Here is a 17,137-nt window from a genome sequence, read left to right as displayed (position 1 = left end):
CTGATGTTAAGCCTATTACTTCAAAATCGTTCTTAACCGAATCCAGGTACCTTCTCCTTGGTCTATCCCGACTCCTCCTACCCTCTACTGCTGAACCCATGAGTCTCTTGGGTAACCTTGCTTCTCCCATGCGTGTAACATGATCCCCCCACCATCTAAGCCTGTTCGCCCTGACTGCTACATCTATAGAGTTCATTCCCAGTTTTTCTTTGATTTCCTCATTGTACACACCCTCCTGCCATTGTTCCCATCTACTAGTACCTGCAATCATCCTAGCTACTTTCATATCTGTAACCTCAACCTTATTGATAAGGTAACCTGAATCCACCCAACTTTCGCTCACATACAACAAAGTTGGTCGAAAGATAGAACGGTGCACAGATAACTTAGTCTTGGTACTGACTTCCTTCTTGCAGAAGAGAGTAGATTGTAGCTGAGCGCTCACTGCATTAGCTTTGTTACACCTCGCTTCCAGTTCTTTCACTATGTTGCCATCCTGTGAGAATATGCATCCTAAGTACTTGAAACCGTCCACCTGTTCTAACTTTGTTCCTCCTATTTGGCACTCAATCTGTTTATATCTCTTTCCCACTGACATTACTTTTGTTTTGGGGATGCTAATCTTCATACCATAGTCCTTACATTTCTGATCTAGCTCTGAAATATTACTTTGCAAACTTTCAGTAGAATCTGCCATCACAACTAAGTCATTCGCATATGCGAGACTGCTTATTTTGTGTTCACTTATCTTAATCTCACCCAGCCAGTCTATTGTTTTCAGCATATGATCCATAAATAATATGAACAACAGTGGAGACAGGTTGCAACCTTGTCTTACCCCTGAAACTACTCTGAACCATGAACTCAATTTACCGTCAACTCTAACTGCTGCCTGACTATCTATGTAAAGACCTTTAATTGCTTGCAAAAGTTTGCCTCCTATTCCATAATCACGTAGAACAGAAAATAACTTCCTCCTAGGAACCCGGTCATATGCCTTTTCTAGATCTATAAAACATAGATACAATTCCCTGTTCCACTCGTAACACTTCTCCATTATTTGCCATAAGTTAAAGATCTGGTACTGAAAACCTCTAAGAGGCCTAAACCCACACTGATTTTCATCCAATTTGTCCTCAACTAATACTCGCACTTTCCTTTCAACAATGCCTGAGAAGATTTTACCCACAATGCTGATCAAAGAGATACCTCTGTAGTTGTTACAATCTTTTCTGTTTCCATGTTTAAAGATTGGTGTGATTACTGCTTTCGTCCAGTCTGATGGAACCTGTCCCGACTCCCACACCATTTCAATTATCCTGTGTAGCCATTTAAGACCTGACATTCCACTGTATTTGATGAGTTCCGACAGCCGCTTTATTGCACTGCAATCTACTGACCATTTTCTCCACTTCCTCAAATGTGATACTATTTCCATCATCATTCCTGTCCCATTGTACATCGAAATCTGAAACATTACTGATCATATTTTCACCTACATTGAGCAACTCTTCAAAATATTCCCTCTATCTGCCCAAGGCATCAACAGGATTCACCAGCAGTTTTCCTGACCTGTCCAAAATACTTGTCATTTCCTTCTTACCTCCCTTAGATTAAAACTGAAGAAACTGCAAAAAGGTGGGAATTTAAGGAGATGGGACCTGGATAAACTAAAAGAACCAGAGGTTGTACAGAGATTCAGGGACAGCATAAGGGAGCAATTGACAGGAATGGGGGAAATAAATACAGTAGAAGAAGAATGGGTAGCTTTGAGGGATGAAGTAGTGAAGGCAGCAGAGGATCAAGTAGGTATAAAGACGAGGGCTAGTAGAAATCCTTGGGTAACAGAAGAAATATTGAATTTAATTGATGAAAGGAGAAAATATAAAAATGCAGTAAGTGAAACAGGCAAAAAGGAATACAAACGTCTCAAAAATGAGATCGATAGGAAGTGCAAAATGGCTAAGCAGGGATGGCTAGAGGACAAATGTAAGGATGTAGAGGCCTATCTCACTAGGGGTAAGATAGATACCGCCTACAGGAAAATTAAAGAGACCTTTGGAGATAAGAGAACTACTTGTATCAATATCAAGAGCTCAGATGGAAACCCAGTTCTAAGCAAAGAAGGGAAAGCAGAAAGGTGGAAGGAGTATATAGAGGGTCTATACAAGGGCGATGTACTTGAGGACAATATTATGGAAATGGAAGAGGATGTAGATGAAGATGAAATGGGAGATATGATACTGCGTGAAGAGTTTGACAGAGCACTAAAAGACCTAAGTCGAAACAAGGCCCCCGGAGTAGACAATATTCCATTGGAACGACTGACGGCCGTGGGAGAGCCAGTCCTGACAAAACTCTACCATCTGGTGAGCAAGATGTATGAAACAGGCGAAATACCCTCAGACTTCAAGAAGAATATAATAATTCCAATCCCAAAGAAAGCAGGTGTTGACAGATGTGAAAATTATCGAACTATCAGCTTAATAAGTCACAGCTGCAAAATACTAACATGAATTCTTTACAGACGAATGGAAAAACTAGTAGAAGCCAACCTCGGGGAAGATCAGTTTGGATTCCGTAGAAACACTGGAACACGTGAGGCAATACTGACATTACGACTTATCTTAGAAGAAAGATTAAGGAAAGGCAAACCTACGTTTCTAGCATTTGTAGACTTAGAGAAAGCTTTTGACAATGTTGACTGGAATACTCTCTTTCAAATTCTAAAGGTGGCAGGGGTAAAATACAGGGAGCGAAAGGCTATTTACAATTTGTACAGAAACCAGATGGCAGTTATAAGAGTCGAGGGACATGAAAGGGAAGCAGTGGTTGGGAAGGGAGTAAGACAGGGTTGTAGCCTGTCCCCGATGTTGTTCAATCTGTATATTGAGCAAGCAGTAAAGGAAACAAAAGAAAAATTCGGAGTAGGTATTAAAATTCATGGAGAAGAAATAAAAACTTTGAGGTTCGCCGATGACATTGTAATTCTGTCAGAGACAGCAAAGGACTTGGAAGAGCAGTTGAATGGAATGGACAGTGTCCTGAAAGGAGGATATAAGATGAACATCAACAAAAGCAAAACAAGGATAATGGAATGTAGTCTAATTAAGTCGAGTGATGCTGAGGGAATTAGATTAGGAAATGAGGCACTTAAAGTAGTAAAGGAGTTTTGCTATTTGGGGAGCAAAATAACTGATGATGGTCGAAGTAGAGAGGATATAAAATGTAGGCTGGCAATGGCAAGGAAAGCGTTTCTGAAGAAGAGAAATTTGTTAACATCCAGTATTGATTTAAGTGTCAGGAAGTCATTTCTGAAAGTATTCGTATGGAGTGTAGCCATGTATGGAAGTGAAACATGGACGATAAATAGTTTGGACAAGAAGAGAATAGAAGCTTTCGAAATGTGTTGCTACAGAAGAATGCTGAAAATTAGATGGGTAGATCACATAACTAATGAGGAAGTATTGAATAGGATTGGGGAGAAGAGAAGTTTGTGGCACAACTTGACCAGAAGAAGGGATCGGTTGGTAGGACATGTTCTGAGGCATCAAGGGATCACCAATTTAGTATTGGAGGGCAGCGTGGAGAGTAAAAATCGTAGGGGGAGACCAAGAGATGAATACACTAAGCAGATTCAGAAGGATGTAGGTTGCAGTAGGTACGGGGAGATGAAAAAGCTTGCACAGGATAGAGTAGCATGGAGAGCTGCATCAAACCAGTCTCAGGACTGAAGACCACAACAACAACAACAACAACAACTCCCTTTCGAAGACTGCTAATTACACTCCAGAATGGTTTTCCAGCATCTTGACCCAAGGTCTCCAACCTGTTTCCAAAGTCTTCCCAAGATTTCTTCTTGGATGCTGTAATTATCTGTTTGGCTTTGTTTCTTTCTTCAACATAACTTTCTCTGTCTACCTGAGTTCTAGTATGTAGCCATTTTTGATATGCCTTCTTTTTCCTTTTACAGGCTGCCTTGACTGTGTCATTCCACCAAGCTGTTTGCTTCATCCTACCTTTACACATTACTGTTCCAAGACATTCTTTGGCCATTTCTAGTACTGTGTCCCTGTACCTTGTCCATTCCTTTTCCAGTGACTGCAATTGACAACATTCAACTAACTGGTACTTTTCTGAGATCACTGTTATGTACTAGTGTCTGATTTCCTTATCCTGAAGTTTCTCCACTCTTATCCTCCTACACATGGACCTGACCTGACCTGCACTTTCGGCCTCACAATACCAATTTCACTGCAGATTAAATAGTGATCAGTGTCATCAAAGAATCCCCTGAATACACGTGTGTCCCTCACAGCCTTCCTGAATTCCTGATCTGTTATTATATAGTCAATGATAGATCTGGTTCCCCTGCCTTCCCAAGTATACCGGTGAATGTTCTTATGTTTAAAAAAGGAGTTTGTGATTACTAAGCCCATACTGGCACAGAAATCCAAGAGCTGTTTCCCGTTCCTGTTGGCCTCCATATCCTCTCCAAATTTACCCGTAACCTTTTCATACCCTTCTGTTTGATTTCCAATCCTGACATTAAAATCATCCATGAGCAGAACACTGTCCTTGTCCTTCACTCTAACAACTACATCACTGAGTGCGTCATAAAAACTATCCATCTTATCTTGATCTGTCCCTTCACAATGCAAATATACTGACACAATTCTAATTTTCTTGCTAGACACTGTCAAATCTATCCACATCAGTCGTTCGTTTACATATCTTATTGCAACTACACTGGGTTCCATTTCTTTCCTGATGCAAAGCCCTACACCCCATTGTGCTATTCCTGCTTTGACTCCTGACAGATAGACCTTGTATTCTCCCAGTTCCTCTTCTTTCTCACCCCTTACCCGAATGTCACTAACAGCTAAAACGTCCAACCCCATCTTACTTGCAGCCTCTGCCAGCTCTACCTTCTTCTCAGAGTAGCCCCCATTGATATTAATAGCTCCCCATCTCGTTACCATTTGTTTGCCGAGTCGTATCTTAGGAGTCCCTGGTTTGACAATTAGAGGTGGGACTCCGTCACCTCCAAAGGTCCGAGGCATTTTGCTCTGATTGTTGCCAGCATCATATTTATAGTACCAGGAAAGCAGGTTGCTAGCCTTATTTGCCCCGGGTCCCATTGAGTTTTACCCCTAACGGTTGAGGGACTAACCGGTGGATTTGGTAGTCTTTGCCGTCTGAGCACAAAGGTGGCCACGACTCGGAATATGTCCGAGATGCCCAACCTTATTCCAAAGAAACTGGTATCCTGACTGTCAGGACCACTTACTTGGCCACTCATATGTTGCCTGTGGTTCATGAACTAGGACATGATACCAGGAACCCACACCATGAACCATGAAACTTATGACAAAGAGAAATAAAATAAATTTAAAAAAATGGTTTACATTAATTTTTATCTTTATTTCACTATTTCAGCAGCAACAACAACAACTATCTACATAAATACACTTGATGCCACTTTAGCTGCACTATAGAGGGTACCTTGTACCACTACTGGCCATTTCCTTTCCTATTCCACTTGTGAACACAGCAAGAGAAAAACGACTGTCTGCATGCCCCCTCATGAACCTAATTTTTTTTGCCTTATCTTCATGTTCCTACACAAAATATACGTTGGTAGCAGTAGAATCATTCTGCAGTCAACTTCAAATGCTTGTTCTCTAATGTTCTCAACAGTGATTTGCAAAAAGAATGTCACCTTCTCTTCAAGGACTCCCATTTGAGTTTATGAAACATCTCTGATACTTGAGTGTAGCTCGAACTTACTAGTAACAAATCTAGCATCATATCTCTGAATTGCTTCAATGTATTCCTTTAATCTGAACTGGTGGGTATCCCAAACTCTTGCACAATACTTAAGAATGTACAATCTGCTTCTCACCACACCAACTACAAATTAGAAGTCAGCCTATATCTTCCTACAGTGATTAGCCTAGACTGGTGAAGAACCAGGAGACTAGCAAGTCACATATTTAGGTTTTCTGTTTGTTTTTATAGTTGGATTCTTAAATTCTTTGCATATTTTTATGTGGCTGTATAGTTTCAATTATTACATTCGCTGAATATTTTTATATTAAAGAGCTATAGCATTGCATTTTAGTAAGGCAGCGCGTACATTAGTTATATCTGTAGCACGGTTGTCATTTGTTTGTTCTTTCTGGACGCTCAGTAACCACTGATCACAGCTCAGTTAGCTCTCAGCCTTCATTGGTAAAGTGCCAGGAGACTAGCAAGTCACATACCGTATTTACTCGAATCTAAGCCGCACTTTTTTTCCGGTTTTTGTAATCCAAAAAACCCCCTGCGGCTTAGAATCGAGTGCAAAGTAAGCGGATGTTCTGAAAACTGTTGGTAGGTGCCACCACAACTAACTTCTGCCGTCGAATATATGTAGCACAGGCCTGTTTTGCAGGCACAAAGACAAATACTGACGCCAAAACCTCTGAGTCAGTAAATAATTTTAAAAAAAGGTGGAAGAAGAGCTTTTTTCTCCACCCCGAGTTTCGACCACTGCATTTTCACACATTACACAACGAAGTAAATACTAATTCCGTATTGTTCATCTTCGAATGTAGCAGCATTTCAATGTACTATGAAAATCCGACTGGCAAGACTGTTTGGGATGTTTGTCAATATGGCCATTTCTACGTTCTGAATTTTTTCCTACCTGTGAGAAGAGATGGTTTCTAATAGGAACTTTTATGAATTGTGAATCGCATGCAGTATTCTCTTCACCAGAAGAATAATACGAATATAAACATTTTGTCATGTATTCTTTCGTGTTTGCTGCTATCTCATTTAAATCCTGTCTGCCTAAAAAACTACGAAACTAGTGTGAGACAACAGTAAAGGCGGAAGAATATACATATCATGTCATGTTTATATTCATATTATTCTTATGCCTAATAGTGATACAGTCAGAAATGAATCACGGCATTAACTAGATTTTTAAATCTAAGATAACTCTAATTTCTGTGCAGAATGTAATGTACTAAAGAGGCGTCTGCAAAGATTTTCATACGGCGAAAAATTTTAGATAAACTCTCGTTCAGAACATCTCGTATCATACGCAGTCTATTATTTGGTTCTTGTTGATCGTTATCAAAGAAAGCAGCAGTGTAAGTAACAACAAATAGCTTTTTTTTTTTTCTTTTTTTTTTTATCGTAAGTGGCGCTAGCGCGCTCAAAAACAAGCCATGCCGTGAGTGGCGAGAGGTCGTGAACACACATTGACAAACAATGCATGACACAGTTCAATAACGCATTTTCAGCTTAGAGTGACAAACACCTATAACAAAGAGAACAGCACTTATCAGATCAAAGAAAAATAAGCAATCGATTCAAACCAGATCAAGCACGTGAAAAAGGAAGGGTACCCGTATAAATATGGACGGAGAGCCTGACGCATAGCAATGGCTACCTGGTAAAGCTTCACTGCTAAGCTTACGACTCGAACCAAACTACTGTAGCTGTATCGTCATTCATTCGACCTAAATTGTGTCTCATATTACAATGGACCAACTTTGTTTTGATTTGGAGGTGCGGCCTAAAGCTTTTCTCTCCCCTTGAATTTCGAGTCTCAAATTTCAGGTGTGGCTTAGATTCGGGAAAATTTTTTTTCCTTGATTTCGAGTCTCATTTTTCAGGTGCGGCTTAGATTCGAGTGTGGCTTAGATTTGAGTAAATACAGTATTTACCTTTTACTGTTTGTTTTCAAAGTTTAGTTCTTAAGTTACTGGAATGAATAGGGTACGTGCATGCAGTGTGCAGAAACAGGAGGCCAGAGTTTGCGATAACTGAAGATGCTAATGGCCAGTCAGCCATCTGCAGGTCTGCGGCAGTGAAGAAGGCTAATGCCTCAAGGTGTGGCGGCAGCAGAGAAACTGGTGCAATACATGGAACACTTCAGGTATCACTGGTTTCGCCCACAGGCTCTGCTGTCGCGGCAGCTCCCAGTGTACCTGATGTGAGAGATCCATGCGCACTGCAGTTGGTGTGGTGGGTTGTCATGCAGTCAAGTCACTAGAGGTGGAGAATCATTGTGGAGGTTGGCCATCTGGCCTCACTCACTCACTCTGTGAGTGGAAAGAGGGTAACTCCTTCCACAGGGTCTGAGTAGGCACACATGGGGGGTGTTTACTAATCGTCGGGAGGCACAATATTAGCATGTTATGGAGCCTTTTAGGGAACAGCGCCCAGGTATGGAAAGAGTCCCAGCGTGCACTCGGTGCCAGGAGGTCTCATCTCAGAAGTGAGGAGGTCCTGCCTGCAGCTATCGAGGGTGCAGGGTGCAATAGTCTGCAAGTTGTTGCTTATATCGGTACCAATAAAGCCTGTCACTTGAATTCTGCAGACATCCACAGTTCCTACAGGAGGCAGGCGAAAGTGGTGAAGATTGCTGGCTTCGTTTGTGGGGGGAAAGAAGAGTTCACAATTTACAGCATTGCACTCAAGAGTTGATCGGGATCCTTTGGTTGAAATCCTCCACTTGGCTCCAAACCAGAGGCTTCATCGATTCTGCGATGGTCATGGCTGCAGATATCTGGACCTGAGGTGGAGAGCTTTGGACTCCTCTTCCTCCTGACAGATCACAAGTGGACTCCACAAAGGAAGCAGCTACTTGGAAAGCAGAATACATTGTTTTTAAGGCTCAGCAGTAGTTTGAGGCTCTCTGATGAACACTTGCCAGTTGATACGCAGAGAGGAAAGTCAGACTGCGTATGGAGTAGACACATTTCGGCTGTCAAAATTTTAAAAGTAAATTTTCAAAGTATTTGTATCAAAATTACTGAACTTACTGCCCTCCAGGAAGTCTGTTGTGCTCAAATTATTCTTGGAACAGAGAACTGGCTGAAACTTGAAGTAGGAAACACCCAAATGCATAGTACCTTTCGCATCTATATTGACATGAGAATGTGACACTATTACTTCATCTCTTGCTTCCAAACATGTTGTCTGACAAACTTCCTGGCAGATTAAAACTGTGTGCCGGACTAAGACTCGAAAATCGGGACCTGTGAGGACGGGGCGTGAGTCGTGCATGGGTAGCTCAGTTGGTAGAGCACTTGCCTGCGAAAGGCAAAGGTCCCGAGTTCGAGTCTCAGTCCGGCACACAGTCTTAATCTGCCAGGAAGTTTCATATCAGCGCACACTCCACTGCAGAGTGAAAAATCTCATTATGTTGTTTGACTGCCACTCTCTCACTAGCTGTGCAGAAAGAGCAGCCGACAACCCCCTTTCATTTCTATCATACCTCACGGTGAGCACTGACAACACTGCTGCACAGAACACGAAGTATATCATGAAGTCCTATTTAGATTTTTACCATGTCCCGCGGAAAGGTATACTATTATTGAATATTTGTTCATCTTTAGAGTCAACCGAATTCTGACTACAAATGGATTCAGGCCAACTGCGGTTTAAACATGGTATATGTTCACAAAAAGCCACAGTACGCAGCATACACGCTGATGATTGGCAGCATGATGAAAATTGCTGCTCTCAGCCAAGATGGTGTGTCGCTGTTCCCACTCTGTTGTCGTTGTTGTGGTCTTCAGTCCTGAGACTGGTTTGATGCAGCTCTCCATGCTACTCTATCCTGTGCAAGCTTCTTCATCTCCCAGTACCTACTACAACCTACATCCTTTAGAATCTGCTTAGTTAATTCATCTCTTGGTCTCCCTCTACGATTTTTACCCTCCACGCTGCCCTCCAATACTAAATTGGTGATCCCTTGATGCCAAAGAACATGTCCTACCAACCGATCCCTTCTTCTAGTCAAGTTGTGCCACAAACTTCTCTTCTCCCCAATCCTATTCAATACCTCCTCATTAGTTATGTGATCTACCCATCTAATCTTCAGCATTCTTCTGTAGCACCACATTTCGAAAGCTTCTATTCTCTTCTTATTCAAACTATTTATCGTCCATGTTTCACTTCCATACATCGCTACACTCCATACAAATACTTTCAGAAACGACATCCTGACACTTAAATCTATATTTGATGTTAACAAATTTCTCTTCTTCAGAAACGCTTTCCTTGCCATTGCCAGATCCTCTCTACTTCAACCATCATCAGTTATTTTGCTCCCCAAACAGCAAAACTCCTTTACTACTTTAAGTGTCTCATTTCCTAATCTAATTCCCTCAGCATCACCCGACTTCATTCGACTACATTCCATTATCCTCATTTTGATTTTGTTCGTGGTCATCATATATCCTCTTTTCAAGACACTGTCCATTCCGTTCAACTGCTCTTCCAAGTCCTTTGCTGTCTCTGACAGAATTACAATGTCATCGGCAAACGTCAAAGTTTTTATTTCTTCTCCATGGATTTTAATACCTACTCCGAATTTTTCTTTTGTTTCCTTCACTGCTTGCTCAATATACAGACTGAATAACATCGGTGATTGGCTACAACCTTGTCTCACTCCCTTCCCAATCACTGCTCCCCTTTCATGCCCCTCGACTCCTACAACTGCCGTCTGGTTTCTGTACAAATTGTAAATAGCCTTTCGCTCCCTGTATTTTACCCCTGCCACCTTCAGAATTTGAAAGAGAGTATTCCAGTCAATTTGTCAAAAGTTTTCTCTAAGTCTACAAATGCTAAAAACATAGGTTTGCCTTTACTTAATCTAGCTTCTAAGATAAGTCTTAGGGTCAGTATTGCCTCACGTGTTCCAACATTTCTACAGAATCCAAACTGATCTTCCCCGAGGTCAGCTTCTACCAGTTTTTCCATTCGTCTGTAAAGAATTCACGTTAGTATTTTGCAGCTGTGACTTAATTAAACTGATAGTTCGATAATTTTCACATCTGTCAACATCTGCTTTCTTTGAGATTGGAATTATTATATTCTTCTTGAAGTCTGAGGGTATTTTGCCTGTCTCATACATCTTGCTCACCAGATGGTAGAGTTCTGTCAGGACTGGCTCTCCCAAGGCTGTCAGTAGTTCTAATGGAATGCTATCTACTCCCAGGGCCTTGTTTCGACTCAGGTCAGTTCTAATGGAATGCTATCTACTCCCAGGGCCTTGTTTCGACTCAGGTCTTTCAGTGCTCTGTCAAACTCTTCACGCAGTATCATATCTCCCATTTCATCTTCATCTACATCCTCTTCCATCTCCAGAATATTGTCCTCAAGTACATCACCCTTGTATAGACCCTCTATATACTCCTTCCACCTTTCTGCTTTCCCTTCTTTACTTAGAACTGGGTTTCCATCTGAGCTCTTGATATTCATACATGTGGTTCTCTTTTCTCCAAAGGTCTCTTTAATTTTCCTGTAGGCTGTATCTATCTTACCCCTAGTGAGATAAGCCTCTACATCCTTACATTTGTCCTCTATCCATCTCTGCTTAGCCATTTTGCACTTCCTGCCGATCTCATTTTTGAGACGTTTGTATTCCTTTTTGCCTGCTTCATTTACTGCATTTTTATATTTTCTCCTTTCATCAGTTAAATTCAATATTTCTTCTGTTACCCATGGAGTTCTACTAGCCCTCATCTTTTTACCTACTTGATCCTCTGCTGCCTTGACTACTTCATCCCTCAAAGCTGCCCATTCTTCTTCTACTGTATTTCTTTCCCCCCATTCCTGTCAATTGTTCCCTTATGCTCTCCCTGAAACTCTGTACAACCTCTGGTTCTTTCAGTTTATCCAGGTCCCATCTCCTTAAATTGCCACCTTTTTGCAGTTTCTTCAGTTTTAATCTACAGGTCATAACCAATAGATTGTGGCCATAGTCCACATCTGCCCCTGGAAATGTCTTACAATTTAAAACCTGGTTCCTAAATCTCTGTCTTACCATTATATAATCTAGCTGAAACCTGTCAGTATCTACAGGCTTCTTCCATGTATACAACCTTCTTTCATGATTCTTGAACCAAGTGTTAGCTATGATTAAGTTGTGCTCTGTGCAAAATTCTAGCAGGCAGCTTCCTCTTTCATTTCTTAGCCCCAATCCATACTCACCTACTATGTTTCCTTCTCTCCCCTTTCCTACTACCGAATTCCAGTCACCCATGACTATTAAATTTTCGTCTCCCTTCACTATCTGAATAATTTCTTTGATTTCATCATACATTTCTTCAATTTCTTGGTCATCTGCAGAGCTAGTTGGCATATAAACTTGTACTACTGTAGTAGGCGTGGGTTTTGTATCTATCTTGGCCACAATAATGCGTTCACTATGCTGTTTGTAGTAGCTTACCCGCATTCCTATTTTCCTATTCATTATTAAACCTACTCCTGCATTACCCCTATTTGATTTTGTGTTTATAACACTGTAGTCACTTGACCTGAAGTCTTGTTCCTCCTTCCACCAAACTTCACTAATTCCCACTATATCTAACTTTAACCTATCCATTTCCCTTTTTAAATTTTCTAACCTACCTGCCCGATTAAGGGATCTGACATTCCTCGATCCGATCCGTAGAAAGCCAGTTTCTCCTGATAACGACATCCTCTTGAGTAGTCCCCACCCGGAGATCCGAATGGGGGACTATTTTACTTCCAGAATATTTTACCCAAGAGGACGCCATCATCTTTTCACCATACAGTAAAGCTGCATGCCCTCGGGAAAAATTACGGCTGTAGTTTCCCCTTGCTTTCAGCCGTTGGCAGTACTAGTGCAGCAAGGCCGATTTGGGTAGTGTTACAAGGCCAGATCAGTCAATCATCCAGACTGTTGCCCCTGCAACTACTGAAAAAGCTGCTGCCCCTCTTCAGGAACCACGCGTTTGTCTGGCTTCTCAACAGATACCCCCCCGTTGTGGTTGCATCTACGGTACGGCTATCTGTATCGCTGAGGCACGCAAGCCTCCCCACCAACGGCAAGGTCCATGGTTCACGGGGTGGGTGGGGGGGGGGGGGGGGGGGGGGGGGTCCCACTCTAACCCTTCCAAATTCCTCAAAACAAATTTGCACATGCAACCCAGTGTCGAAGTTTCATATGTAGCTCTAAGACTGTCCCTATATTAATCTATAACACAACGTAACAACACTGACCTCAGTAACAATAGTTTAATCTGCATATCTAAGATGACCCTGTATTTTTTATACCCCAAATTTTGGAGAAAATCTTATCTTATAATTGGGTAAACAGGTATTAACTTCTGGTTCCAACATTTTTATTTCTGGAAAACCTAAACAAAGAGAAGTTTATGTGATTTGTAGAAATCATGAACTAAAGGTTATAAGTTTCCGTACTGTCTAAGAAAATATACCTTTCAAAATGGCCTTTGACTCTTCCCTCCTTTCATCATACACTCTTGTGCCAGCCACTTCTCGTAGCAACTTCAACCTATGTGAATCTGGTGCTGTAGCCATTTGGTTAATCTAGAAATAAAATTGCAATAAATTACATATTATTTTGTCAAAATAATGTATTTGAATAAAGTCATATTTGAGAACCACCAAGAGCTGCTGATAACATAATTCTTCATTAACTACAGGTTTCAAGCATCTGAGCATCTTCAGGTATAATAAAATTTTTTACTGTACAGTTGGCATGGCAATGTGTAATCAAATAAGAGTCATCCTGTGACAACGGTAAATCAATTAAGATGAGGATTGTGAGAGGATCACTGTTTTAATAAATCCATCAAAGCTGCATAATACTTTATTTTTAGTTCCACACTCGGATTTGGTACCTTATTCCATTTTCAAGTGGACTTACATACGGTGAAAGCATATATCAGCAACAATTCAAATATAAGAGTACAAGACCAGTAAAAGCTTTTGTCAGGTGCACAGTTTTTCATTTTCTGTAACAACTGTATTGACAATGCTCACACTGATACATTACGAAATAACCTGTACTAAATATTCTATTGTATATACAGTTTGTGCACCAGAATACAGTTTGACACTTTAATTTTTAATGTGCTTCATTAATTACATTTAAACTGTCACAGACACAGGCTTCTTATTATATAGGACCCTTTACAAATGTTATAAGATACTGAAACTAGTTGTGGAGTTCAAAATAAATATATGATGAAAATGAGTTAGTTTTATTACGGCACAAAGCTTCTGCCAATAAATTATGTTTACTTACAGTCAGTCTGCTGGAAGAATGTGGAGCACATTGTATGGAGGGGATACTCTAGCTCCAATCTGAGCTCCGGAATTTGTTAAGTGTCACCATGGTGACGGTGCTGCACTGCCACTCCTATCTCAAGGTTGCAAATGGTGGCTCTCAGTGGCTGAAAAGTGTCTGTCCTGTGTCCATCATTTGTTGTGGATCGTGATTTACTAATACATATTGTGTTAACAGTGCAATGTAAAGTGTCATATTGTTAATGTCAAACACAGATGATACGGCCTCTTCCTCAGACCACAGGAAAGTAGGCAGCGACACTACCTTAAAGAGCCAATCCTGTGAGCTCGAATATAACGTACGAGGGTGGTTTGAAAATTTCTCAGAATCACCATGAGAGGTCACTGCTAGCGTGACTTGTTCACATGATATTCATAAGACTGTTGTCTGTAAACACGTGCCTGTTGTTGTTCCCACACAGTGATTTGCGAAGATGGAAAAAATCGAGATTCGAACAGTGATTAAGTACTTCGTAAAGAAAGGTATGAAGGCAATGGACATTCATGCCGATTTCCAGAATACACTGGGGGACTATGCTCCTTCATATTCAACTGCTGCCAAGTGAATAAATGAATTTAAATTTGGTTGGGAGAGCTTATATGATGATCCATGCAGTGATCAGCCAAGATGTGTCACTACTTCAGAAATCATTGCAAAAGTGCACAAAATGGTCATGGAGTATCACTGATCGAAAGTGTGTGAAATTGCTCACGCTTGCCAGATGTCACCTGAAAGTGTTTCTCACATTTTAACTGAAGAATTAGAAATGAAAAAATTATCTGCAAGATGGGTGCCGCGACCCTTGATGTTGGATCAAAAACGCATGAGAATGGACATATCGGAACAATGTTTGCCCCGTTTTAGGAGAAATGAAGAAGATTTTCTGTGCCGCTTCGTGATTGCAGATGAAAGTTGGGTGCACTACTATATCCCAGAGACAAAACAACAGTCAAAGCAGTGGAAAAATGCTGACTCTCCACCACCAAAGAAGGCAACGATAATTCCTTCGGCGGGAAAGGCCATGGCATCAGTGTTCTGGAATGCAAAGGGGATTTTGTTTGTAGATTATCTCCCCACTGGGGAAACAAACATAAAAAATAAAAAAAAAACTGGAGAATACTATGCTAACCTCCTGGACAAACTGCAAAGAAAGATACGCGAAAAAAGGCCAGGTTTAGCAAGGAAGAAAGTCATCTTCCATCAAGACAACGCATGCCCACAAACATGTGCCATCACCATGGCAAAATTACTCAAACTAACGTATGATTTGTTGCCACACCCGCCTTATACATCTGATATGGCTCCATCAGGCTTCCATCTCTTTCCAAAACTGAAAATTTTTCTTAATTGACAAAGATTCACTTCAAACAACGAACTGATAGCCGGAGTTGACAACTATAGAACTTTTCATACCACCCTCATACAACACTATTCTGAGGAAGAAAGGGATAACAGCGAGCCCCTGAGTTGTTGCAGCACTGAGAATTGGAACAACCTCTGCATAGAAAATTAAGAGGGACAAGTGTGGTGCAGAGCTATCAGAGCAAACTGCTGCTTTTTTGACGCCGGTAAAAACCAGAGTGTATGCTGCTAAAATGATGGAACTTCATAATTTTCAAGAGGGCACCATCTGACTATTACACATACAAAAAATACATCACCTGGAAGAAGCTGCTTTGGTTGGACAAAACATGGATAAATGCTGGTCATTAAAGGCTGACTGTGTGGGCTGCATTGTGGGAGGGACAACGAAATCTCCAGTTGGAAAAGATAGTGAGCCCAATTTTTTTTTTTTTTTTTTTTTTTTTTTTTTATTATATATATACACTGGAACAATTCGTGGGTTTGTTCCAAACATTTTGTTGTTGTTTACATCAAAGAAATCTGGGGGCTACTACGAAAGAATTATGGCAACAAAATGTAAAATGTGGTTCGTACACTCTTTGCTTTCAAATATAGGAAAGAAATCCACAATCATATTTAATAATGCACCATATCACTTTGTTTAATTAAACAAAGCCCCTACATGCAGCAGCAGAAAGTGTCATTGTGGACTGGCTAGACAAGAACGGCATCTATCTGATAAGCAAATGTAAAAGGCAAAATTGTTGGAACTCGTGAAACAGCATACATCATGTATTATCATTTAAGACATTGACAAAATTGCAGAAGACAATCATCATAAAGTGTTGTGTCTTCCACCATACCACTGGTATTTCAATGCAACAGAATTCATGCAGGCTCAGGTGACACCGTAAGTTACAGACAGAAATAAAAGTTTTAAGTATAAAGATGTCGCATTTCTAGTGCATGAGGCATTGGGCAGTATTACTCCCACAAAATGGAACATTATTGTCAAAAGTACATGGCACATCTTGGAAGATGCAGGGCCATGAAAAGATTACTGCCACAAAGAGTCTTTGAAGACTGTGGAGTCTACTCTCCACCTTAACATGCAGGTAAGAAAAGCACCTACACATTAAAATATGTATCACAATACTGGAACATCATAATCTTTATTTTGTTTTAACATATGTTTCCAAACCTTTTCTTTTTTATTATGAAGAGAGTATGTTTCAATCCCCCGAAGCTGTCAACATTTTTTCACACTTTACTACTAAGGACCAGTAGCGGCTCTATAATTTTCTGGTGTGATATTTGTACTTGGGCAACTGACACACTGTGACATTATTTCACTCGCCTGTCTATAGTTACTAACTGTGTTTAGAGAGATTTGTTTACTACAATATTGCACAATAACTTTTATAATGACATATAAACAATTGCATTAGTGTATAACACTTTTTCCCTCCTTTGCTTGCTTACCTTTCCCTGCTTTACAATGTAATAAGGATTAGAACGTGAGAAACCAGCAGATTCTAGCAAATTCATCACATCACTTCTTGGTACTATTTTTTTATTCAAGAAGTACTGGTCCTTTTTAGCTCCAATCACCCGACGTAAATATACCTCCTCTTTATCGATCTGCAAGACAAATACAAACATTGC

At 40.6% G+C, this 17,137-nt stretch overlaps 1 protein-coding gene across 1 annotated transcript in view; it reads right to left on the bottom strand.

Moving 5' to 3' along the window:
- The window catches only part of LOC126474514 (structural maintenance of chromosomes protein 3), a 216,962-nt gene that overhangs the window by 151,370 nt on the left and 48,455 nt on the right, over positions 1 to 17,137 (bottom strand). The window contains exons 5-6 of the mRNA XM_050101989.1: positions 16,955 to 17,113; positions 13,254 to 13,365 (exon numbers count right to left, since the gene is read on the bottom strand). Of these exons, the coding sequence (XP_049957946.1) occupies positions 13,254 to 13,365; positions 16,955 to 17,113 (271 nt within the window). The remainder of the gene's footprint in view (positions 1 to 13,253; positions 13,366 to 16,954; positions 17,114 to 17,137) is intronic.

This window comes from Schistocerca serialis, chromosome 1 (assembly GCF_023864345.2).
Source record: "Schistocerca serialis cubense isolate TAMUIC-IGC-003099 chromosome 1, iqSchSeri2.2, whole genome shotgun sequence".
NCBI classification, from domain to species: Eukaryota; Metazoa; Arthropoda; class Insecta; order Orthoptera; family Acrididae; genus Schistocerca; species Schistocerca serialis.
This window is presented reverse-complemented; position numbering and strand designations above follow the sequence as displayed.